General features: G+C 53.2%; 1 protein-coding gene across 3 annotated transcripts in view; it reads right to left on the bottom strand.

Annotated features, from left to right (window-relative positions):
• The window catches only part of LOC139229820 (PHD finger protein 1-like), a 56,303-nt gene that overhangs the window by 18,111 nt on the left and 11,810 nt on the right, over positions 1 to 26,382 (bottom strand). For 2 of the 3 annotated variants that reach the window (XM_070861410.1, XM_070861412.1), the window contains exons 2-7: positions 21,301 to 21,454; positions 18,727 to 18,967; positions 16,021 to 16,102; positions 13,735 to 13,830; positions 7,566 to 7,663; positions 4,004 to 4,152 (exon numbers count right to left, since the gene is read on the bottom strand). In XM_070861410.1, the coding sequence (XP_070717511.1) occupies positions 4,004 to 4,152; positions 7,566 to 7,663; positions 13,735 to 13,830; positions 16,021 to 16,102; positions 18,727 to 18,903 (602 nt within the window). In that variant the 5' untranslated portion in view covers positions 18,904 to 18,967; positions 21,301 to 21,454. Of the gene's footprint in view, positions 1 to 4,003; positions 4,153 to 7,565; positions 7,664 to 13,734; positions 13,831 to 16,020; positions 16,103 to 18,726; positions 18,968 to 21,300; positions 21,455 to 22,164; positions 22,248 to 26,382 lie in introns of those variants that run through there. The other variant, XM_070861411.1, reaches the window with a different exon arrangement.

Raw genomic sequence — 26,382 nt, 5'->3', positions numbered from 1 at the left:
AACAAACTTGCATTTATATAGCGCCTTTCACGACCTCAGGGCGTCACAGCCAATGAAGTACTTTCGAAGTGTCGCCACTGTTGCAATGTGGGAAACGCGGCAGCCAATTTGCGCACAGCTCGAGGAGTTAGAAAGTCTGGGTGGATCAGCTGATCTTTTCCTGCCTGTCATTTGATACAGGTTTAGTGTAACTTCCCTACTTTTCAATTCTATCCCTCTGGAAATAAATCCTCGTGCTTGGTTTGCTTGTGTTAAAAAAAAAATGGCCTTGCTAACATGTGTTGGAACTTTTAGTAATCGGTTTAGTTGTACTCCGAGATCTCTCTATTTCTTTACCTCCACCTAGACTCGCATCCTCCAAGAAATAAGTGAACTCCCTATTCTTCCTACCAAAATGAAATACCTCACATTTATCAAACTTCATTTGCCAACTGAACTTGCGCCAGAACTGGAAGAAGTTAGAGATGTAACAGATTTTAAGCAAGTAGAGAGTGGGAAAGAGGTGGGGTGAGAGGAAAGAACAAAAGGGCAAGGTCTGTGACAGGGTGGAGGGCAGGAGTGATTCGATGACACAAGGGATGATGGTACATGAATGGGAAGAATGCCTTCCTGTATAATGAAGTATAATGTGGATAAATGTGAGGTTTTCCACTTTGGTGGTAAAAACAGAGAGACAGACTATTATCTGAATGGTGACAGATTAGGAAAAGGGGAGGTGCAACGAGACCTGGGTGTCATGGTACATCAGTCATTGAAGGTTGGCATGCAGGTACAGCAGGCGGTTAAGAAAGCAAATGGCATGTTGGCCTTCATAGCGAGGGGATTTGAGTACAGGGGCAGGGAGGTGTTGCTACAGTTGTACAGGGCCTTGGTGAGGCCACACCTGGAGTATTGTGTACAGTTTTGGTCTCCTAACCTGAGGAAGGTCATTCTTGCTATTGAGGGAGTGCAGCGAAGGTTCACCAGACTGATTCCCGGGATGGCGGGACTGACCTATCAAGAAAGACTGGATCAACTGGGCTTGTATTCACTGGAGTTCAGAAGAATGAGAGGGGACCTCATAGAAACGTTTAAAATTCTGACGGGGTTAGACAGGTTAGATGCAGGAAGAATGTTCCCAATGTTGGGGAAGTCCAGAACCAGAGGTCACAGTCTAAGGATAAGGGGTAAGCCATTTAGGACCGAGATGCGGAGGAACTTCTTCACCCAGAGTGGTGAACCTGTGGAATTCTCTACCACAGAAAGTTGTTGAGGCCAATTCACTAAATATATTCAAAAAGGAGTTAGATGTGGTCCTTACTACTAGGGGGATCAAGGGGTATGGCGAGAAAGCAGGAATGGGGTACTGAAGTTGAATGTTCAGCCATGAACTTATTGAATGGCGGTGCAGGCTAGAAGGGCCGAATGGCCTACTCCTGCACCTATTTTCTATGTTTCCTCCAGGTGACAGGTCTAACGCCTCCAAGTTCCAGCAGTGAGCCAGGCTGCCTGACTTTGGGAGTACTGGGCTGCAGTCTCCCATTACTCGGTATGCCATCCAGCCAACCCAGCCCCAAAGAACCCCAGGCACTCTACAACCTCCTGGATTCAACACCGAGTTCACCAAATTCAGGTCATAACCAGCGCTCCCATTTTCTTGGGCAGCAGGTGCCGGGAACCAGTCTGCTGTTGCCATGCACACCTCTTCTGGACCTACCTTTCGTTTCTTTATTACCGCCCACTTTTGCACCATCATCCCTTGTGTCATCGAATCACTCCGACCCTCCACCCTGTCACAGACCTTCCCTTATTGTTCTTTCCTCTCACCCCACCTCTTTCCCAGCCTCTGTACTTGCTTAAAATCTGTTATATCTCCAACTTCTTCCAGTTCTGACGCAAGTTCAATTGGCAAATGTAAGTTCAACACAGATCAATGTGAGGTACTACATTTTGCTAGGAAGGATAGGGAGGCCACTTATTACTTGGACGCTGCGAGTTTAGCTGGGGTAGAGGAACAAAGGGATCTCGGAGAACAAATTCACAAATCACAAACAATTGAGACACAGGTTAGCAAGGCCAGTTAAAAAAAAGCAAACTAAACACTGGGGTTTATTTATACAGGTACAGAATTGAAAAGTAGGGTAGTTGTGCCAAACCTGTATCGAACCTTGGTTAGACCTCACTTATGTAGAGTACTGCGTACAGTTCTGGTCTCCACATTATAAAAAGGATCTCTGGAGAAGGCGCAGAGAAGATTTACAAGGATGATACCAGAAATGTGAGGGCATACATATCAGGAAAGGATGAACAGGCTGGGTCTGTTTTCTCTTGAAAATGCATCGAATAGAGGTCTTTTAAAATTATGAAAGGTTTTGATAGAGTGGATAGAGAATGTTTCCACTTGTGGGGAAAAGCATAATTAGGAGCCATCAATATAAGATAGTCACCAAGAAATCCAATAGGGAATTCAGAAGAAACTTCTTTACCCAGAGAGTGGTGAGAATGTGGAACTGGCTGCCACAGGGAGTGCTTGAAGCGAATATATAGATGTATTCAAAGGGGAGACTGGACAAGCATATGAAGGAGAAGGGGAGAGAGGGTTATGCTGATAAGATTTAGATGAGGAAAGACGGGAGGAGGCTCGAGTGGAGCACAAGCGCCGGCATGGACTGGTTGGACCGCATGGCCTGTTTCCGTGCTGTATATCCGATGTGATCCCATGTAACATTAACTCTGTTTCTCGCTCCAGACACTGTCCTGACCAGCTGAGTACGTGCAACACTTTCTGTTGTTAATGGCAGAGAACCCTTGTTTATCTCACTCCACAGAGGAGCCGGCACCAGCCAATCTCCGGCATAAACATGCCTCTCGCAGAGTACAGAATTCTGCAAATTTAAGGGGCGTGGTTTGGTTATATTTGCCGGACTGTATATATGAAACACATGCCAGGATATCAACAACAACAAAAAAGTCAGCTGAGCTTGCTGCTTCCAATTAGTGTAGAATCATAGAATCTTACAGGAGGCAGCCATTCGGCCCATCATGCCTCTGCTGACTCTTTGAAAGAGCTGTCTGATTCATCCCACTCCCAGGCTCTGTCCCCACAGCCCTGTAATTTGTTTTTTTTTCCAACTATGTACCCAATTCCCTTTATAGAAAGTTACTATTGAATCTGCTTCCACCACCCTTTCAGGCCGTGCATTCCAGATCACAACAACTCGCTGCGTAAAAATCAAATACTCCTCATCTCTCTCCCTCTGGTTCTTTTGCCAATTATCTTAAATCTGTGTCCTCCTGGTTACCGACCCTGCCGCCAGTGGAAATGGTCTCTCCCCATTTACTCTGTCAAAACCCTTCAATATCCAGCGATCCCTGTAATGTATTTGCTTAAGAACATGTTGTTATTGAAAACTAGTTGGTTTATTAGCAAAAGGTTTAACAATCACACTACACATTACCAGTTTATCCACCGGGCTCACAACCACCTGCCCCATTGTGGATCCCCCGAACCCAACTGGCTGGGGTTTTATTGAGTCTTATGAACATCACGTGACTGGCTAAGCCACTCCCAACTCAACAGCTCGACAAAGCTGTGATCATACTCACAGGTGCATATATTACACCCCCCCCCGCAGACCCCACTCCTGGAGAGTGTAGGCGTGTAGATCTTGTGTGAGGTGAGGATCAGGCTCAGGTGAGTGCCCACCTCCCCCCCCGCCCCCAAGCCCAGGTCACATAACCTGCCCACCCTCGCTGTGTAGACTTAGCAGATGAGGAATGTCGGCTCAGGTAACGGAAGGAGTTGGGGTCTTCAGGAGAATCGAGGGATACGGGGACCGGTGCGTGAATGTGGAGTTGAGGTCGAAGATCAGCCGTGATCTGATTGAGTGTCGGAGCAGGCTCGAGGGGGCCTGACGAGAGGAGGAGAGGAAAGATGGACGGAGAAAGTAGGCTGTGTGCAAGCTAAAGAATTACAGCCGCTGAAAGGCCTCCCAACTTCAGGTGGGGCAGGTGCAATACTTACTCTCCGGGGCCTCCGCAGTAACAGTAACATTGCTGCTCATTGGCCAGATGCTGGGAGTCCCACTCGAGTGACTTGAGCTGATAGGGCAGAACCCGCTTCATGGCCAACATGGCTTTGGCATAGGGCCCCTTCTTCAAGGCACCTCCTTTCTGACGGAAACATTAAGCACACACACACAGGTATATAACAGAGGCACGTACCGATTACCCGCGATTTCACACACAACTCTCCAGGCACGGGATTCTCAATGGCCGGTCTGCTTCCTCCCAATTCAGTCCCACTACGAGAACCCCGCAGATGCAAACCATTCCCTATCGGCAGCAATCCCAATAGATTCAATGCCCATCCGTTCATTTTCATTCCATTAATAAGAATTCAATTGACTAAATCCCCATCAATTCCATTAATGAGAATCCCAACGGACTAAAGCCCCTCCCCATTCACCCCCATCAACGGACTAAAGCCCTTTTCTATTTGCCCCGAACGGTCTAAAACCCCTCCCCATTCACTCTCCTCCCAACCCCCCCCGCCCCCAACGGTCTAAAACCCCTCCCCATTCACTCTCCTCCCAACCCCCCCGCCCCCAACGGTCTAAAACCCCTCCCCATTCACTCTCCTCCCAACCCCCCCCCCCCCCCCCCCACGGTCTAAAACCCCTCCCCATTCACTCCCCCCACAACGGACTAAAGCCCCTCCCCATTCACCCCCATCAACGGACTAAAGCCCCTCCCCATTCACCCCCATCAACGTACTAAAGCCCTTTTCTATTTGCCCCGAACGGTCTAAAACCCCTCCCCATTCACTCCCCCCCCACCCCCCCCCCCGCCAACGGACTAAAGCCCCTCCCCATTCACTCCCCCCCACAGACTAAAACCCCTCCCCATTCACCCTCATCTATGGACCAAAGCCCCTCCCCATTCACCCCCCTCAATGGACTAAAGCCCCTCCCCATTCACTCCTCCCCCGACAATGGACTAAAGCCCCGCCTCATTCACCCCCACAATGGACCAAAGCCCCTCCCCATTCACCCCCCTCAATGGACTAAAGCCCCTCCCCATTCACTCCTCCCCCGACAACGGACCAAAGCCCCTCCCCATTCACCCCCCTCAATGGACTATAGCCCCTCCCCATTCACCCCTCCCGCAACGGACTAAAGCCCCTCCCCATTCACTCCCATCAACGGACTAAAGCACCTTCCCATTCACCCCTCCCCCAACGGACTAAAGCCTCTCCCCAACAGACTAAAGCCCCTCCCCATTCACCCCCATACACAGACTAAAGCCCCTCCCCATTTATCCCCATCAATGGACTAAAGCCCTTTCCTATTTGTCCCGAACAGACTAAAGCCCCTTCCCAGTCACCCGCCCCCCCACCAACGGACTAAAGCCCCTCCCCATTCACTCCCCCCCCCCCCCCCACCAACGGACTAAAGCCCCTCCCCATTCACTCCCCCCACCAACAGACTAAAGCCTCTCCCCATTCACTTCCCCACCCCACCAACGGACGAAAGCCCCTCCCCATGAACTCCCCCCCCCCCCCCCGCCCCCCACCAACGGACTAAAGCCTCTCCCCATTCACTCCATCCCCCCCCCAACCAACGGACTAAAGCCCCTCCCCATTCACTCCCATCAACGGACTAAAAGCCCTCCCCATTCACCCCCCCAATAGACTAAAGCCCCTCCCCATTCACCCCCCCCAATGGACTAAAGCCCCTCTCCATTCACTCCCATCAACGGACTAAAGCCCCTCCCCATTCACTCCCATCAACGGACTAAAGCCCCTCCCCATTCACCCCCCCCAATGGACTAAAGCCCCTCTCCATTCACTCCCATCAACGGACTAAAGCCCCTCCCCATTCACCCCCCCCAACGGACTAAAGCCCCTCTCCATTCACTCCCATCAATGGACTAAAGCCCCTCCCCATTCACTCCCATCAACGGACTAAAGCCCCTCCCCATTCACTCCCATCAACGGACTAAAGCCCCTCCCCATTCACCCCCCCCAATGGACTAATGCCCCTCCCCATTCACCCCCATTAATGGACTAAATCCTCTCCCCATTCACCCCCCCAATGGACTAAAGCCCCTCACCATTCACCCCTCCAATGGACTAATGTCCCTCCCCATTCACCCCCATTAAATGGACTAAAGCCCCTCTCCATTCACCCCCATCAACGGACTAAAACCCCTCCCCATTCACCCCCCCTCAATGGACTAAAGCCCCTCTCCATTCACCCCTCCCCCAACTCACTAAAGCCCCTTCCCAGTCACCCCCATCCACTGTCTAAAGCCCCTTTCCATTCGCTCCTATTCAGCAGAATCCTAATGGACTCTGACCTCTTTCTGTTCACTCCCATTAACAAGAATCGCAATGGACTAAAATATCTTCATTTATTCCACTGGTGAGAATTCCAATTCCAAGTTCATCCCATTTGCTCCCAACAAAAACAAAAACCCAGTGGACCCAGAGCTGGGAATCGGAAATAGTGATATTTAGTTCTCGTGTGTCTTCACTGGGCCTTGCTGGCAGATCAGGATTGTAATGTATACTGAAGTACACAAGTGACAAAACTTCCCCCAGTGACTCAATGACACCAGTTAGTGCACAAGTGAGCCAGAGAATCCAGGAAGGTCAGTGAACAGGGGCAGTTCACCAGTTTAGGGAGTGGAAATATCGAGACTCCTGGTCCCGATTACCCATGTAATGCCCCCTGCTAGAAAGTGCAGACATGTGGCCATCAAGCAAGGACAGGGCTGCGCTTTGCTTTGATGCCCCACACTGCTAAGTAGCCCATCAGCACTGGAAGAGTGGCCTCGTTTGTGGAACCGGTACCTCCATCGGTAGAAGAGGACGCAAAAACACGCGAGAGGCACCTCATCTCCATCCTGATTCACCCGGCAGGTTAGCCTGGACCCTAGCTACAGCCATCCAACCATCAGCCATTCGCAGGACATGCAGTCATGACTAAAGACACTGCTGCCCAACCCACTGAAGAGGCTTTCGCTGCAAGTGTGGGTGACGAGAATCCCGCCACCCGCAATGCATTATGGTCTGAAATTGCTGAACTCGATGTTGAGTCCAAGAGTTCAACAATTTCAGACCATAACCGCTGCCAATCTTTAACTCCCTTTCTCCTCTCGCTCTCTTCTCCCCCTCCCCCCCCCCCACCATCCCGCAAGCCTATGTTTTTTTTCTCCTCGTCGCCAATGGCAGCTGGTCATTATCCCGCCATTCACACCCGACCTTGACTAATGTTTTTCTGACTCCTGCCATTACCATTTCAATTTGGGCCACCGTCCCTTTTGTCTCTCTAATCTCTCCTGCCTTCCACCCTGTCACAGATCTTCCCCTTTTGTTCTTTCTTCCCCTCCCCCTTTCAGCGCTTGTTCAGAATCTGGTCTTTCCGAACACTCTCCAGTTCCGACGAAGGGTCATCGACCCGAAACGTTAACTCTGCTCCCTCTCCACAGATGCTGCCTGACCCCACTGAGGTTTCCAGCATTTTCTGTTTTTACTCCAGACTCCAGCATCCGCAATGATTTCGCTTTTGCATGGGTCTTACCTTGGTGGCTACGGCGAAGATACACGAGCGGCAAATCCACGAGGTGGGGACTCCTCCGTCATCCTCGATCTTGGGGGCATGGCACGCCCGATGGTACCCTGAGAGTCATGAAGACAAAGTGGGGTTCACATCACATCAGCACATCCAAGTATTCTGTGCCAGCCACAGCTCAGCTGGTCGCGCTCTCGCTCTCGCCTCGGAGTCGGAAGGTCATGGGTTCGAGCCCCCACTCCGGAGACTAAAATCTAGGCCGACGCTCCCAGGGCGCAGCACTGAGGGGGCGCTGCACTGTCCGAGGTGCCGGCTTTTAGAGGAGACCTTAAAACCGCGGCCTCACCTGCCCTGTCGGGCGGATGTTAAAAGATCCCACGGCCTCTATTTCGAAGTACAGCAGGAGAATTCTCCCCGGTATCCTGACAAATAGTTATCCCTCAACCAACACTGCTTTAAAAAAAAAGACAGATGATCTAATCGTTGCTGTTTGTGGGAGCTTGCTGTGCACAAATTGGCTGCCGCGGCTCCCTACATTACGACAGTGACTACACTCCAAAAGTACTTCACTGGCTGTAAAGCGCTTTGGGACGCCCTCAGGTCGTGAAAGGCGCTGTAGAAATGCAAATTCTCTCTTTAGCGAGCAAGTGTTAACATCCTGAACTGTGAAGGCCAAGACTGTACAAGCCCGTGCAGATGGGTGGGGAGAGGGGGGAGTTGGGTGGTACACTGGCACTCGTTTCGGCAACCTGACTTACACCTCTGGGTTCAAGTTAAGCCGAGACTGAAGGGGTACACGTCTCCCCAGTGTGCTGGGTGCACGGGTCCTCTGTGAGATCAGGTTTCGGCAGCCCCAGCCCAGCGAGTGCCACATTGCCCCAATTCAGCAGCAACTGGGAAGATGGTCAGTTCATCCGGGGTGGTCGTCGGAGGTTGCCACGGAGGCAGAATGGTGGGAGTTTAGCTTGGGATCTGGCAGTGCCCCGAATTTAACCTAACCCGTCCAATACAGTGCAAGATTGGGGCGGGGTGTAAAACGGACATCAGATCTGAACCTGTCCCGAGTTCCCACCCTGCCCCCCCCCCCCCACTCCCCCCTCCACCCCAGCTCCGGGCGAGTTGTGAAGTGTTCCATTCCCCTCGGCACCAACGTGCTCACCTCGATAAGCACAAGAAGGGGAAACACGATCCATGCGTGTGGTTGCTACTGCTCCCATATCTGGGCAGGGGGAGGGAGGGTCTTTTCAGCCAGCTCTCTTCCACCCCCGGGCAGGATAGAAGAGACAGCTTCTTGCCCGATACGTGGCCCCTTCTCACCCTTTGTGTTCCTCTGAACGTCTCTCAGAAATACAAATTCCTCCTCCCTGCAGCACGGTGTTGAAATCAAACTCATTCTCTTCCACAAGGCGTCAAGACCCCAGTCACTCGCCACCTCCCTTGCTCTTCCGCCTCTAGCTTACAATCTTTGGACTTCTCAAAGTCAAACTTGGTGTGGCCTCACCATTACTTTCTGACCCGCCTTGCCGCTTCTACAATCTTGCTGACGTCCGACACTTACCGGCTTGGCTCGCCCAGCCTCGAAGAGTTGAGCTAAAGAAAGACCTAGCCTAGGTCATCTAGAAATAACCCTGGACGGTATCAGCAGCCAACGACTTAACAATGCTCTTGTGCAACATTCCCCCGTCTGCCAATTTAATGCAGGCGTTAACCCATTTAAGTTAAAGGGCTGAATGCCTCCAGTAATACAGCAGAGAGAGGAACGTCATAAAACACAAAATTAAGGATGCATGCAATAAAGGTACAGCAGTTATCATGGGTGACTTTAATCTACATATTGGATTACCAAACTGGTAGCAATGCGGTGGAGGAGGATTTTCTGGAGTGTATTAGGGATGCTTTTCTAGACCAATATGTCGAGGAACCAACTAGGGAGCTGGCCATCCTAGACTGGGTGATGTGTAATGAGAAAGGACTAATTAGCAATCTTCTTGTGCGAGGCCCCTTGGGGAAGAGTGACCATAATATGGTAAAATTCTTTATTAAGATGGAGAGTGACACAGTTAATTCAGAGACTAGGGTCCTGAACTTAAGGAAAGGTTAACTTCGATGGTTTGAGGCATGAATTGGCTAGAATAGACTGGCAAATGATACTTAAAAGGGTTGATGGTGGATTGGCAATGGCAAACATTTAAAGATCACATGGATGAACTTCAGCAATTGTACATCCCTGTCTGGAGTAAAAATAAAATGGGGAAGGTGGCTCAACCGTGGCTAACAAGGGAAATTAAGGATAGTGTTAAATCCAAGGAAGAGGCATATAAATTGGCCAGAAAAAGCAGCAAACCCGAGGACTGGGAGAAATTTAGAATTCAGCAGAGGAGGACAAAGGGTTTAATTAAGAGGGTGAAAATAGAGTACGAGAAGAAGCTTGCCGGGAACATAAAAACTGACGGCAAAAGCTTCTATAGATATGTGAAGAGAAAAAGATTAGTGAAGACAAACGTAGGTCCCTTGCAGTCGGATTTATAATGGCGAAGAAATGGCAGACCAATTAAACAAATACTTCGGTTCTGTCTTCACGAAGGAAGACACAAATAACCTTCTGGAAGTACTAGGGGACCGAGTGTCTAGTGAGAAGGAGGAACTGAAGGATATCCTTATTAGGCGGGAAATTGCATTGGGGAAATTGATGGGATTGAAGGCTGATAAATCCCCAGGACCTGATAGTCTGCATCCCAGAGTACTTAAGGAAGTGGCCCTAGAAACAGTGGATGCATTGGTGATCATTTTCCAACAGTCTATCGACTCGGGATCAGTTCCTATGGACTGGAGGGTAGCTAATGTAACACCACTTTTTAAAAAGGGAGGGAGAGAGAGAAAGCAGGTAATTATAGACCGGTTAGCCTGACATCAGTAGTGCTGAAAATGTTGGAATCAATTATTAAGGATGAAATAGCAGCGCATTTGGAAAGCAGTGACAGGATCGCTCCAAGTCAGCATGGATTTATGAAGGGGAAATCATGCTCGACAAATCTTCTGAAATTTTTTGAGGATGTAACTAGTAGAATGGACAAAGGAGAACCAGTGGATGTGGTGTATTTGGACTTTCAAAAGGCTTTTGACAAGGTCCCACACAAGAAATTGGTGTACAAATCAAAGCACATGGTATTGGAGGTAATATACTGACGTGGATAGAGAACTGGTTGGCAGACAGGAAGCAGAGAGTCGGAATAAACGGGTCCTTTTCAGAATGGCAGGCAGTGACTAGTGGAGTGCCGCAGGGCTCAGTGCTGGGACCCCAGCTCTTTACAATATACATCAATGATTTAGATGAAGGAATTGAGTGTAATATCTCCAAGTTTGAAGATGACACTAAACTGGGTGGCGGTGTGAGCTGTGAGAAGGATGCTAAGAAGCTGCAGGGTGACTTGGACAGGTTAGGTGAGTGGGCAAATGGATGGCAGATGCAGTATAATGTGGATAAATGTGAGGTTATCCACTTTGGTGGCAAAAACGCGAAGACAGATTATCTGAATGGCAACAGATTAGTAAAAGGGGAGGTGCAACGAGACCTGGGTGTCATGGTTCATCAGTCATTGAAAGTTGGCATGCAGGTACAGCAGGCGGTGAAGGCAGCAAATGATATGTTGGCCTTCATAGCTAGGGGATTTGAGTATAGGAGCAGGGAGGTCTTACTGCAGTTGTACAGGGCCTTAGGAGAGGCCTCACCTGGAATATTGTGTTCAGTTTTGGTCTCCTAATCTGAGGAAGGACGTTCTTGCTATTGAGGGAGTGCAGCGAAGGTTCACCAGACTGATTCCCGGGATGGCTGGATTGACATATGAGGAGAGACTGGATCGACTAGGCCTTTATACATTGGAGTTAGAAGGGGATCTCATAGAAACATAAGATTCTGACGGGACGGGACAGGTTAGGTGCGGGTAGAATGTTCCCGATGTTGGGGAAGTCCAGAACCAGGGGACACAGTCTTAGGATAAGGGGTAGGCCATTTAGGACTGAGATGAGGAGAAACTTCACTCAGAGAGTTGTTAACCTGTGGAATTCCCTGCCGCAGAGAGTTGTTGATGCCAGTTCATTGGATGTATTCAAGAGGGAGTTAGATATGGCCCTTACGGCTAAGGGGATCAAGGGGTATGGAGAGAAAGCGGGAAAGGGGTACTGAGGGAATGATTAGCCATGATCTTATTAAATGGCAGTGCAGGCTCGAAGGGCTGAATGGCCTACTCCTGCACCTATTTTCTATGTTTGTGTGTCATAAGTATTACCTTTATGAATATCGCCAATAAGGACCTCATGCTAAATTTCCTGTCCCAAGAAGAAGTGTCCTGAAGTTGGAAACAAGCAGCAATACAACCAAGTCTCCAAATGACCAGCGACTGGGTCTCCTATCACTTTCTGTCCGCTTCAGATATTGGCTGCTCCCAGAAGCTAAAGGACGCCATGGGGTGTCCCATCATTAACCATCTTTATTATGAATTTATGAGAATAATCCGATCATCTATCTTCATCGTGGTGTCCCTTATGACAACATTATTGTTGAAGTGAACTGAGGCAGATTAGGCCTATACTCTCTGGAGTTTAGAAGAATGAGAGGTGATCTCATTGAGACATACAAGAATCTGAGGGGGCTTGACAGGGTAGATGCTTCGAGGATATTTCCTCTGGCTGGAGTGCCAGAACCAGGGGTCACAGTCTCAGAATAAGGGGTCGGCCATTTAGGACTGAGATGAGGAGAAATGTCTTCACTCAGAGGGTGGTGAATCTTTGGAATTCTCTACCCCAGAGGGCTGTGGAGGCTCAGTCTCTGAATATATTCAAGGCTGAAATAGAGAGATTTTTGGACTCAAGGGGAATCAAGGGATATGGAGATCAGGCATATAAGTGGAGTTGAGGTCAATGATCAGGTCAGCCATGATCGTATTGAATGGCGGAGCAAGCTCGAGGGGCCTCCTGCTCCTATTTCTTATGTTAGGATTGCTTTACTGTTGCAACAATTTGAGTTATAGTACTTATTTTTATTTATTTGTTTATTAATTGTTTAAAGAGGGCACCTATGATCTATACAATAAAAATTCACAATGATTCTCCACTTCAGTTCAACAATAATGTCGTCATAAGATACACCACAATGAAGGTAGGTGAACTATGTTGTGCAATTGATGTTTTCTCCCCTCATAAGTTCATGATAAAAGTGTTTATCATGAAGTGCAGCCAGCAGCAAACCCTCTTGTGTTATTGTAAGGCTTTGAGGTCGACAAACTCAAAGGCCTTTTCAAAATCAAAAATACCTGCATGAAATGAACTCCTAAGCATTGAATGTACTGCCTGATAAGATGGTGGATACAATTGTAGCTTTCAAAAGGGAATTGGATAAATACATGAAGGAAAAAATTATTGTAGGGATATAGGGGAAAAAGAGTGGGGGTGGGGGGACTAACTGGATACCTCTTAAAGGGCCGGCACAGGCTCGATGGGCCGAATGGCCTCCTGTGCTGTACTAGTCTATGATTCTACGGAAGTATCAGGATTTATCGCTCGCTAACAAGGGAAAGATGCCACTTGATTGGTGAGGTCCGGCTACGGACAGGAAAAGGGGGTTGAAGACCAATGAACCCCACTCCTGTCAATTCTCATTGTGACGCAAAACGATGCAGCTCATTGGCTAAAGAAAAAAAAGACAACCCCTCCTCCCCCCACCTCGCCTCATCCCAGCCTTCGGAGTTCCCCCTCCCCGTCTCCCTCTGTTTACTGACGGAGAACGGCTCCTCCTGCATAGCAAGAGCCCACAAACAGAAGCGAGGCGGGAGGCCAGACCCCCCGTTTGCGGTTGTCAGGGCCGAGAGGGGGAATGTCAGCGGGCGGGGGAGAGGAAGAGAGGAGACAAAGTGCAAGGCATCAGGAGAAGTGGAGACAGACAAAAGAGATCAGATAGTGCGAAGCGGACACTTGGAAACAGAGACAGAAATTAATAGGAGGCAGAGAAAGTAAGGCAACAAGCTAAAGTCTGAAAAGTAAACCGTAAGAGAAAAGGAGAAGCGAAGGTCTCAGAGTGCAGGTCCAACAGGACGAGAGCACGAGGGGAAACAATGCTGAGCTTCACCGTGGTGCTGCGAGGGGTCAGCGGCCAGCGTTACAGACTGCGAGAGCGGCCCCTTACCTTGCTTGCACTTTGCACAGTTCACGATCTGGCCGTCATGGCCAGGGGTGGCATCTTTACAGAGGCAGCAGACCTGCTCCGACCCGGGGAGGGCGGCTGAAAGAAAAGAGAGAAACATTTCAAAATCACAGAGAGCGGCACTGCGGGAGAGAGAGCGAGGGTCAGCGGTAAACGGCCGTCCCAACTCCTGACGCGGTCGTTACCTTCAGATCCAGCACTGAACCCCCCGTCCCTGTAGTTATAACCCAGTGATACAGTGAGGGTGTGTGTATAACACACTGTGTTATAATCCAGTGATACAGTGAGGGTGTGTGTATAACACACTGTGTTATAATCCAGTGATACAGTGAGGGTGTGTGTATAACACACTGTGTTATAATCCAGTGATACAGGGAGGGTGTGTGTATAACAGACTGTGTTATAACCCAGTGATACAGTGAGGGTGTGTGTATAATACACTGTGTTATAATCCAGTGATACAGTGAGGGTGTGTGTATAACACACTGTTATAATCCAGTGATACAGTGAGGGTGTGTGTATAACACACTGTGTTATAATCCAGTGATACAGTGAGGGTGTGTGTATAACACAGTGTTATAACCCAATGATACAGTGAGGGTGTGGATATAACAGACTGTGTTATAATCCAGTGATACAGTGAGGGTGTGTGTATAACAGACTGTGTTATAACCCAATGATACAGTGAGGGTGTGGAGATAACAGACTGTGTTATAACCCAATGATACAGTGAGGGTGTGTGTATAACACTGTGTTATAACCCAGTGATACAGGGAGGGTGTGTGTATAACAGACTGTGTTATAACCCAGTGATACAGGGAGGGTGTGTGTATAACAGACTGTTATAACAGTGATACAGTGAGGGTGTGTGTATAACACAGTGTTATAACCCAGTGATACAGTGAGGGTGGGTGTATAACAGACTGTGTTATAACCCAGTGATACAGGGAGGGTGTGTGTATAACAGACTGTGTTATAACAGTGATACAGTGAGGGTGGGTGTATAACACAGTGTTATTACCCAGTGATACAGTGAGGGTGTGTATATAACAGACTGTGTTATAACCCAGTGATACAGGGAGGGTGGGTGTATATAACAGACTGTGTTATAACAGTGATACAGTGAGGGTGTGTATAATTGTGTTTTCGTGGAGGTGTCACAGGGGAGAGACACCATCTCCTTGAAAGCTCAGTGTTGGGCATCCTGGAGAGTTGTATGTTGGATATCTTGAGGGCAGGATTAATAATCAAACTTCTTTGTATCTTGGACCAACAGGCTTTCCAAGGTAAACAAGATGGCTTTGAAGTGCCAAGAGAGGAAAGCATGGCTGGTCTTATGCTTTTAGCATATGTGTGTCATGCACGAGAAATGCTTGTGCAAGGTAGCATGTGACAGTAACGACGTCAGCCGTGATTGAGATGCAACTTCAGTGGCTGGGGACGTAAACATAGGTGGAGGGAATCGATTAACTATGGTACAGAAAGATAACAGCTAATAAAGCCTGTTTCTCAAAGGATTTGGGTCAGTTAAGTCAGGACGTCTTGTTTAACGGAAGTAGCTTTGGTGTGAACAACTACGTGTTTACTTGACTAGACACGCTTTCAAGGGAATCAGGAACAGATACGTCTCGAGGTCTTATCTGTGAATGTAGGCAAATGTAGTACTACAGGGAATCGAATACGGCCAGGGTGATCTCCTGGACTAGTTTCGAATGCCAGGATGGGTCGGAGAGGAATTTCCCCAGATTTTTTTTTTCCCCTGGGTTTTTAAAATCTGGTTTTTGCCTCTCCCAGGGGATCACATGTCTCGGGTTGGGGTGGAGTGTAGAATGTTTCAGTGTCAGGGGCATCGCAGTTGTGTGAGGCGGACTGTTTGGGCCAAATGCTCTTTACCGGTCTGCCATTGTTCATTGTTCACAGGTTTATACGTAACCTTCAGGGCTGCTGACCGAGAGCAGCGCGGCTCTTTGTTGGCCGGCGCGGACACGATGGGCTGAAACAGCCTCCTTCTGCCGCTGTAACTTTGTGTTTCTAAAAAAGATGGTGTATAAAGGAGCATGGAGCTCAACAGTTTTTCAGGGCGCGGGAACAGTGGAACCAGAAACCGAAAGCCACTCTCTCGGTGTCTAGTGGGCACGATCACCTGTACGAGATACCAATAAAGTCGACTGCGTACACTCCACCATCAAGTGCTTCAGCGAGACGGTTGTGAACCAGTGGAGGGAGCAGGCTGACCAACTGGTGTACGTTGACACTCGGGATACTCACGGGGATAGATGTCCTTCCACAGCACCCAGAACTCGGAGAAGTCCTCAAACCGAACGAAGCAGACCTGTTTCCACCGGTCCACCTACACGCCGAGGGGTCAGAAGGGAGAGAGTTAGGGGCCAGGCCGTGAACTGGGATCCACTGAGCCTGAGCAGCCAGCGGGCGACCGGTCCCGCGCGCTGGGGAGCAGCTGTACAGGCCACGCATCCCAAGGGCGCTTGGCTGGGGTCCGGGAGCGAGCGCGGGAGATCGTCCCAGAGCTTCCTCCTTCACAGCCGCTAGGGTAACGCAGCCCAGCCACGTCTGCTGTGCTCCCCATCGGTCCGTAGGAGCAGCAGGGACCTGCTCAAAGCTTCATTTTCATCATTAACAGGAATTAGGTAGACAATGCATACAAAGAAAGGCATTTGGTCCATCCCTCCCACTCAACCCTCCATCTCTCTCTCTCCCACACTCCCTCCACCCATCCCTCCCTCCCTCCCTCACTCCCATCCGTCCATCCCTCCAATCTGTGCATCCCTCCCTCCCATCCAATACTCCTTCCTTCTCATCCCTCCCCTCCGTCCTTCCTTGCCTCTTTCCCCTCCATCCCTCAGTCCCTCCATCTCTCTCCTCCCCTCGCTCATTCATCCATCCATCCATCCCTCAGTTCCTCCACCCCTTCCTCCTCCATCGCACCTTCCCTCCATCCATCCCCGCTCCCTCCCTCCAGGGAGAACCTCCAGTCCCCCATCATGCCACCCAATCATTTTTTGAATGATTCCAGTGTTTTCATCTCCACCAACCGACTCGAAGTCCATTCCCAGTCCTGACCGCTCCTCCTGAACTTGCCATTTCCCCGTGTTTTTAAAACTCTGTGTCTCCCGTCTTGCTCTCCGATTGAAGTGGGGTCTGGTGCTACCTACTTCATAATCGTCCACCATCTTATATCAAACATAGGCTGACCCTCTTATCAAGGATGACTTGCTTCCACAGCAAAAAGGGATGAGTTCCCAGGTGTTTCAACGAGGGACCTAATATTCCAGGTCCTGAACTTCCACCACCCTTTCATAAGAACATAAGTGCAATTCTCTTCCACAAATGGCAACTGGTGATAGATCAATTGTTAACTTTAAACCTGAGATTTATAGCTTTCTGTTAATCAAAGGTATTGAGGGATAGAGGCCAATGGTGGGTATATGGGTCATTAATCATAGATGATCTCATTGAATGGGAGAACAGGCTAGACGGACTGAATGACCTCCTCCTCTTCCAATGTTCCCACACCCATATATGAGAGTGCTACCCACTGAACCACAGCTGGCACTAAAATACAGCTACACCCCAGATGGGACTCGAACCCACAACTCTGCACTTAGCATAAGATACATAAGAATTAGGAACAGGAGTAGGCCATCTAGCCCCTCGAGCCTGCTCCACCATTTAACAAGATCATGGCTGATCTGGCCGTGGGCTCAGCTCCACTTACCCGCCCGCTCCCTGTAACCCTTAATTCCCTTATTGGTTAAAAATCTATCTATCTGTGACTTGAATACATTCAATGAGCTAGCCTCAACTGCTTCCTTGGGCAGAGAATTCCACAGATTCACAACCCTCTGGGAGAAGAAATTCCTTCTCAACTCGGTTTTAAATTGGCTCCCCCGTATTTTGAGGCCGTGCCCCCTAGTTCTAGTCTGCCCGACCAGTGGAAACAACCCCTCTGCCTCTATCCTGTCTATCCCTTTCATTATTTTATATGTTTCTATAAGATCACCACTCATCCTTCTGAACTCCAACAAGTAAAGACCTAGGCCGCGTGTTCCAGATCACAACAACTCGCTGCATAAAAATAAATGTCCTCACCGCCCCTCAGGTTCTTTTGCCAATTGCCTTGAATCTGTGTCCTCTGAAAACAATTTTTCCTCATTTACTCCATCAAAAACCCTTCATGATTTTGAACATCTCTTATCAAATCTCCGCTTAGCCTGCTCTGCTCTGAGAGCAGCCCCAGCTTCTCCAGTCCTCCAGATACCAAATAACAGAAATAGCTTTTCCTTCATTGACTTCATCTTATAATTTTGAACCCCCTCCATTAGATCTTCTCTGAACCTTCTCTGTTCTAATGAAATCAGTTCTAGTTTCTTTAAGCCCCTGTCCCTCACCCCTGCTAGATCAACATTTTTACAGCACAGAAACAGACCACTCGGCCCAACAGGTCCGTGCCGGTGGTACCATGCTCCACACGAGCCTCCTCCCACCCATCACCATATCCGTCTACTCCGCTCTCCCTTCCTTTTCGTCAGCATCTCAAAAGCCCGTGACCTCTACTGCCTAGAAGGACGAGGGCAGCAGGTGCATGGGACCACCACCACCTCCAAGTTCCCCTCCAAATTACACGCTTGGAAATATATCGGCCGTTCCTTCATCGTCGCTGGGTCACAATCCTGGAACTCCCTCCCTAACAGCACTGTGGGAGCACCTTCACCACACGGACTGCAGCGGTTCAAGAAGGCAGCTCACCACCACCTTCTCAAGGGGCAATTAGGGATGGGCAATAAATGCCGGCCTCGCCAGCGATGTCCACATCCCAGCAACGAATACAGAGTTAAAAAAACCCTCCGCTATAGCCACGAGTGGGGCGAGACGGGAAGCTGCCATTCTGAGGGGATCCCAGGAGGTGAAAGGTCAGAGGTCCTAACCCCACCCCCCCACGTTACCCATGCTCACCTTGCGGACGTTCCCCAGGTACAGCAAGCCGTCAGTCCATCGGGCCAGCACGTCCTGACCTTCCCACAGCCTGGGCCTGGCTACGATCCGGCCCGCCTGCTCTCTCGGCTTGCTCGCTGACGCCTGCGGGCTGTTCCTCTTGACCTTTGAACTCTTCCCCGTGGGCCCGCCCTCCATGGCGTTTGGCAGAGGGTAGGGGGAGTGGGGGGGGGGGGGGGGGGGGGGGAGGGAGAGGGGTTATCTACAGGAAACGGAGAGAAAAGACCCCGTCAGAAAAGAAACAAAACCAAAGAAGCTGCGTCCCAATCGAAGGAGGAGGAAGTGAGGAATATTTCCCATCGAGGTTAAACACGAGCGGCCTGTGGTGAAATAACGCTTGCCCTCGAGTAGCTGGAGACATCTCCGCTCCAGGCCCCCAACTGGAGATCTATATTAAATATTATTTAAATGGGGAGAGATTACAAAATGCTGAGTTACAGAGGGATCTGGGGGTCCTTGTACATGAAACACAAAAAGTTAGTATGCAGGTACAGCAAGTGATCAGGAAGGCCAATGGAATGTTGGCCTTTATTGCAAGGGGGATGGAGTATAAAAGCAGAGAAGTCCTGCTACACCTGTACAGGGTATTGGTGAGGCCACATCTAGAGTACTGCCTACAGTTTTGGTCTCCTTATTGAAGGAGGGATACACTTGCATTGGAGGCAGTTCAGAGAAGTTCACTTGGTTAATTCCTGGGATGAAGGGGTTATCTTATGAAGAAAGGTTGAGCAGGTTGGGCCTATACTCATTGGAGTTTAGAAGAAATGTGTAAGATTCTGAGGGGGCTTGACAGGGTAGATGCAGAGAGGATGTTTCCCCTCGTGGGGGAATCTAGAACTAGGGGGCATAGTTTCAGAATAAGGGGTCGCCCATTTAAAACGGCGATGAGGAGGAATTTCTTCCCTCAGGGGGTTGCAAATCTGTGGAATTCTCTGCCCCAGAGAGCTGTGGAGGCTGGGTCATTGAATATATTTAAGGCGGAGATAGACAGATTTTTGAGCAATAAGGGAGTAAAGGGTTATGGGGAGTGGGCGGGGAAGTGGAGCTGAGTTAATGATCAGATCAGCCATGATCTGATTGAATGGCGGAGCAGGCTTGAGGGGCCGTATGGCCTACTCCTGCTCCTATTTCTTAGGTTCTCCTGGAGATCTCCAGGCTGGACACATCTCAGCTCCCTCTATGGAAACTTCCAGGTAATCAACAAGGGGTAATTAGAATTTAAATACAGATTATAATCGGGGCCCATTTTGGCAGACAAGAAACCTACAGAATCGGGGGTCAATAGTGGTTTTACCATCCCCCACCCGATTTTACTGTCCATTGAAATCAATATTGGTCGGAGTATAAAACCTCTGTTTGCCCCCCCGATCCCGTGGCATTCCTGCCCGGCGATCCCAACCAACAGCTGTTCAACGCTTCCTCCAAGGGTAGTGCCCTCGGTACCCCGTAAAACGAGATGCACATATTCCCTTCCCCTCATCTTCAGACCACGCTTCAGGAAAGACGCCAAGGTCCCTTGGAGCGGGTGCAGAGGAGATTTACCAGAATGGTACCAGGGATGAGGGGCTTAACTTGTGTGGAGAGACTAGAGAAACTGGGCTTGTTCTCCTTAGAGCAGGAAAGGTTAAGAGGAGATTTGATAGAGGTGCTCCAAAATTACGAGGGGTTTTGACAAGAGTACATCGGGATAAATGGTTCCCAGTGGCAGTAACCAGAGGACACAGATTTAACATAATTGGCAAATGTCTAGAGGGGAGATGAGATTTTATCCCCAGCTCAGAGAGCTGTCGTGATCTGAATGAAACTGCGTTTGGGCAGTGCCCATCATAGTTTTTAAAAACGGGAATCGGATAAATACTTGAAAAGGAAAAAAAATTTGCAGGGTCGATGGGGAAAGAGCAGGGGGTGAGAGGAACAAATTGGACAGTCCTTTCACAATGGGCCAAATGGCCGACTTCGATGCCTTAGCTGACATCCATGGCTCAGTGCGTAGCACACTCGCCTCTGGGTCAGAAGGTTGAGGGTTCAAGTCCCACTCCAGGGACTGGAGCACATAAATCCAGGCTGAGACTCCAGTGCAGTGCTGAGGGAGTGCTGCACTGTCGGAGGTGCCGTCTTTCGGTTGAGACGTTAAACCGAGGCCCCGTCTGCTCTCCCAGGTCGACGTAAATGACCCAGCCGCCACTATTTCGAAGAGCAGGGGAGTTATCCCCGGTGTCCTGGGGCCAATATTTATCCCTCAATCAACATCACAAAAAAACAGGTTATCTGGTCACTAGCACATTACTGTGTGTGGGAGCTTGCTGTGCGCAAATTAGCCGCCGCGTTTCCCCACATTACAACAGTGGCTACACTCCAAAAGTACTTCATTGGCTGTAAAGCGCTTTGAAACATCCGGGGGTTGTAAAAGGCGCTATATAAATACAAGTCTTTCTTTCTTTACGATTCTATGATGTGCTGTATCGCAGCTTGCCGTTCGCTCAGCGACATAACGCGGCAACGAGCAGTTTGCCGCACGGGGGGCCGGGTACTTACATTTTGGTGAGGGTTAAAAGAGGGGGTCCGCCTGGGGTCCACAAATGCCCTGTATTCCCTCAGGTTGGCATCTATTGACGGGTGCTTCGCACAGAACACAGCGCTGACCCGGCCACGGAGCGTACATTACGCGGTGCGGACAGGACGCTCAAAGCTGTGGGGAGGAAAGAGGCTGCGTGTGAACAAGTGGCAGACAGCAACAGTAGACAAGACCCCACCACATGCCCAGCACCCCCCCCCTCAAACTCCGTGGCTTGTGTCAGATCAACCGAGTAGATCCAGTCAAACTCCGGTTTCCCTATTACCAAGGAGGGGGGGAAAAAAAGGATATATAGAGGCATCAAAAGGTGGGAAAGAAAAGATTTACAAGGACGACACAGCAGATGAGCAGTTATACCGATCAGGAAAGGCTCAACAGGCCGGGCCTCTTATAAAAGAGGCTGAGCGGTGGACGGAGAGTTATGAAAGCATTTGATCGAGAAGATCTCCACTTGCGGGCCACCAATATAAGATAGTCACCAATAAATCCAATCAGGAATTCAGGAGAAACTTCTTTAAACCCTCCCCCCAGAGAGTGGTGAGAATGTGGAACTGGCTACTGCAGGGAGTGACTGAGGCCAATAGCACAGATGCATTTAAAAAAAAAGGGAAAGCTGGATAAGCATACGAGGGGGAAGGGAACAGAGGGTTATATTGATGGGGTTGGATGAAGAGGGGTTGCAGGAGGCTGGTGTGGAATTGGTGCAAAGTTCTGAGTGATTCTCTGCAAAATGATACCGCTTGCGATGCCAGAAGGCAAATCAATTTGCTGCTTTCATTAATACCGACAGAAAATACGAGCAAATTACAGGTCTGTGCACTTACTTTCGAAGGATATCCCATTGCAGCGGCCTGCCTTCAGCTGCAACCAATGCAGGCAGGTGATCGAACCAGCAGCCCGATTATTGCTACACCCCAGTGGGACTGTGTCAGGTGACTTTGCTGTGAGCCTATCAGTTCCCAGAATGTCATCACATGCTCTGTGGGGTCAGACACTGCCACACCAGCAGGTGGCACCATCGCGGCACATTGCACACTGGATCAACAAGGGCACCGCTCCACAGTCACATACTGATAGCACAGGAGGATCCCACACATCACACGGCGCGACAACGGCCAGGACACCGGGGACAACTCTCCCACCTGCTCTTCTTGCTGTGGGATATTTAACATCCACCCGAGAAGGAGCAGACAGGGGGAGCAGAGGGGTGGGAGAGAGTTAACGTCTCGCCCGAAAGACGGCACCTCCGTCGGCAACGCACTGGGAGCGTGGGCTTCGATTTGGTGCTCGGGTCCCTGTGCGTGGGCACTTCATCCCAAACACGCCCCGTCTCAAGAGGCGAGAATTCGAGGGAGGGAGGGGGAGGGGAGGGGAACGGAGTGGCTGGGGGGGGGGGGGGGGGAGGAGAACGGAGTGGCGGGGGGGGGGGGGGGAAAGAGAACGGAGTGGCTGGGGGGGGGGGGAGGAGAACGGAGTGGCTGGGGGGGGGGGGGGGGGAGGAGAACGGAGTGGCTGGGGGGGGGGGGGAGGAGAACGGAGTGGCTGGGGGGGGGGGGGGGGAGGAGAACGGAGTGGCTGGGGGGGGGGGGAGGAGAACGGAGTGGCTGGGGGGGGGGAAGAGAACGGAGTGGCTGGGGGGGGGGAAGAGAACGGAGTGGCTGGGGGGGGGGGAGGAGAACGGAGTGGCTGGGGGGGGGGGGGGGGGAGGAGAACGGAGTGGCTGGGGGGGGGGGGGGGGAGGAGAACGGAGTGGCTGGGGGGGGGGGGAGGAGAACGGAGTGGCTGGGGGGGGGGAAGAGAACGGAGTGGCTGGGGGGGGGGGGGGGAGGAGAACGGAGTGGCTGGGGGGGGGGGGGAGGAGAACGGAGTGGCTGGGGGGGGGGGGGGGAGGAGAACGGAGTGGCTGGGGGGGGGGGGGGGAGAACGGAGTGGCTGGGGGTGGGGGGGGGAGGAGAACGGAGTGGCTGGGGGAGGGGGAGGAGAACGGAGTGGCTGGGGGGGGGGGGGGGAGGAGAACGGAGTGGCTGGGGGGGGGGGGAGGAGAACGGAGTGGCTGGGGGGGGGGGAGGAGAACGGAATGGCTGGGGGGGGGGAAGAGAACGGAGTGGCGGGGGGGGGGGGAGAACAGAGTGGCTGGGGGGGGATGGGAGAACGGGGTGGCTGGGAGGAGAACGGAGTGGCTGGGGGGGGGGGGGGGGAGGAGAACGGAGTGGCTGGGTGGGGGGGGGGGGAAGAACAGAGTGGGGGGGGGGTGGGGGGAGAACAGAGTGGCTGGGGGGGGGGGGGAGAACAGAGTGGCTGGGGGGGGGGGGGGGAGGAGAACGGAGTGGCGGGGGGGGGGGGGGAAAGAGAACGGAGTGGCTGGGGGGGGGGGGGGAGGAGAACGGAGTGGCTGGGGGGGGGGGGAGGAGAACGGAGTGGCTGGGGGGGGGGGGGAGGAGAACGGAGTGGCTGGGGGGGGGGGGGGGAGAGAACAGAGTGGCTGCGGGGGGGGTGGGGAGAACAGAGTGGCTGGGGGAGGGGGGGGGAGAACAGAGTGGCTGGGGGGGGGGGGGGGGAAGAGAACAGAGTGGCTGGGGGGAGGGGGGGGGAGAGAACAGAGTGGCTGGGGGGGGGGAGAACAGAGTGGCTGGGGGGGGGGGAGAACAGAGTGGCTGGGGGGGGGGGGGAGAACAGAGTGGCTGGGGGGGGGGGGGGGGGGAGGAGAACGGAGTGGCGGGGGGGGGGGGGAAAGAGAACGGAGTGGCTGGGGGGGGGGGGGGGAGGAGAACGGAGTGGCTGGGGGGGGGGGGGAGGAGAACGGAGTGGCTGGGGGGGGGGGGGGAGGAGAACGGAGTGGCTGGGGGGGGGGGGAGGAGAACGGAGTGGCTGGGGGGGGGGGGGGAGGAGAACGGAGTGGCTGGGGGGGGGGGGGAGGAGAACGGAGTGGCTGGGGGGGGGGAAGAGAACGGAGTGGCTGGGGGGGGGGGGAGGAGAACGGAGTGGCTGGGGGGGGGGGGAGGAGAACGGAGTGGCTGGGGGGGGGGAAGAGAACGGAGTGGCTGGGGGGGGGGGAAGAGAACGGAGTGGCTGGGGGGGGGGGAAGAGAACGGAGTGGCTGGGGGGGGGGGGGGGAGGAGAACGGAGTGGCTGGGGGGGGGGGGAGGAGAACGGAGTGGCTGGGGGGGGGGGAGGAGAACGGAGTGGCTGGGGGGGGGGAGGAGAACGGAGTGGCTGGGGGGGGGGAGGAGAACGGAGTGGCTGGGGGGGGGGGGGGAGGAGAACGGAGTGGCTGGGGGGGGGGGGGGGAGGAGAACGGAGTGGCTGGGGGAGGGGGAGGAGAACGGAGTGGCTGGGGGGGGGGGGGAGGAGAACGGAGTGGCTGGGGGGGGGGGAGGAGAACGGAGTGGCTGGGGGTGGGGGGGGGAGGAGAACGGAGTGGCTGGGGGAGGGGGAGGAGAACGGAGTGGCTGGGGGGGGGGGGAGGAGAACGGAGTGGCTGGGGGGGGGGGGGGAGGAGAACGGAGTGGCTGGGGGGGGGGAGGAGAACGGAATGGCTGGGGGGGGGAAGAGAACGGAGTGGCGGGGGGGGGGGGGAGAACAGAGTGGCTGGGGGGGGATGGGAGAACGGGGTGGCTGGGAGGAGAACGGAGTGGCTGGGGGGGGGGGGGGGAGGAGAACGGAGTGGCTGGGTGGGGGGGGGGGGAAGAACAGAGTGGCTGGGGGGGGGGGGAGAACAGAGTGGCTGGGGGGGGGGGGGGAGAACAGAGTGGCTGGGGGGGGGGGAGAACAGAGTGGCTGGGGGGGGGGGGGAGAACAGAGTGGCTGGGGGGGGGGGGGGGGAGAACAGAGTGGCTGGGGGGGGGGGGTGGGGGGAGAACAGAGTGGCTGGGGGGGGGGGGAGAACAGAGTGGCTGGGGGGGGGGGGGGGGAGAACAGAGTGGCTGGGGGGGGGGGGGGGAGAACAGAGTGGCTGGGGGGGGGGGGGGGGGAGAACGGAGTGGCTGGAGGGGGGGGGGAAGAGAACAGAGTGGCTGGAGGGGGGGGGGAGGAGAACGGAGTGGCTGGAGGGGGGGGGGGAGGAGAACGGAGTGGCTGGGGGGGGGGGGGGAGGAGAACGGAGTGGCTGGGGGGGGGGAAGAGAACAGAGTGACTGGAGGGGGGGGGGAGGAGAACGGAGTGGCTGGAGGGGGGGGGGGAGGAGAACGGAGTGGCTGGGGGGGGGGGGGAGGAGAACGGAGTGGCTGGGGGGGGGGGGGAGAGAACAGAGTGGCTGCGGGGGGGGGGGGGAGGAGAACGGAGTGGCTGGGGGGGGGGGGAGAGGAGAACGGAGTGGCTGGGGGGGGGGGGGGGGAGAACAGAGTGGCTGGGGGAGGGGGGGGGAGAACAGAGTGGCTGGGGGGGGGGGGGAGAACAGAGTGGCTGGGGGGGGGGGGGGGGGGGAGAGAACAGAGTGGCTGGGGGGGGGGGGGGGGGGGAGAGAACAGAGTGGCTGGGGGGGGGGGAGAACAGAGTGGCTGGGGGGGGGGGTGGGAGAACAGAGTGGCTGGGGGGGGGGGGGGAGAACAGAGTGGCTGGGGGGGGGGGGGGGGGAGAACAGAGTGGCTGGGGGGGGGGGGGGAGAACAGAGTGGCTGGGGGGGGGGGGGGGGAGAACAGAGTGGCTGGGGGGGGGGGGAGGGGGAGAACAGAGTGGCTGGGGGGGGTGAGAACAGAGTGGCTGGGGGAGGGGGGGGGGGAGAACAGAGTGGCTGGGGGGGGGGAGAACAGAGTGGCTGGGGGGGGTGAGAACAGAGTGGCTGGGGGGAGAACGGAGTGGCTGGGGGGGGGGGGGACGGACGGAGTGGCTGGGGGGGGGGGGACGGACGGAGTGGCTGGGGGGGGGGGGGAGAACGGAGTGGCTGGGGGGAGAACGGAGTGGCTGGGGGGGGGGGGGACGGAGTGGCTGGGGGGGGGGGGGAGAACGGAGTGGCTGGGGAGGGGGGGGAGAACGGAGTGGCTGGGGGGGGGGGGGAGAACGGAGTGGCTGGGGGGGGGGGGAGAACGGAGTGGCTGGGGGGGGGG

This window comes from Pristiophorus japonicus, chromosome 19 (genome assembly GCF_044704955.1).
Source record: "Pristiophorus japonicus isolate sPriJap1 chromosome 19, sPriJap1.hap1, whole genome shotgun sequence".
Lineage (NCBI taxonomy): Eukaryota > Metazoa > Chordata > Chondrichthyes > Pristiophoridae > Pristiophorus > Pristiophorus japonicus.
Note: the sequence above shows the minus strand (reverse complement) of the source record. Positions and strands in the feature narration are given on the sequence as shown.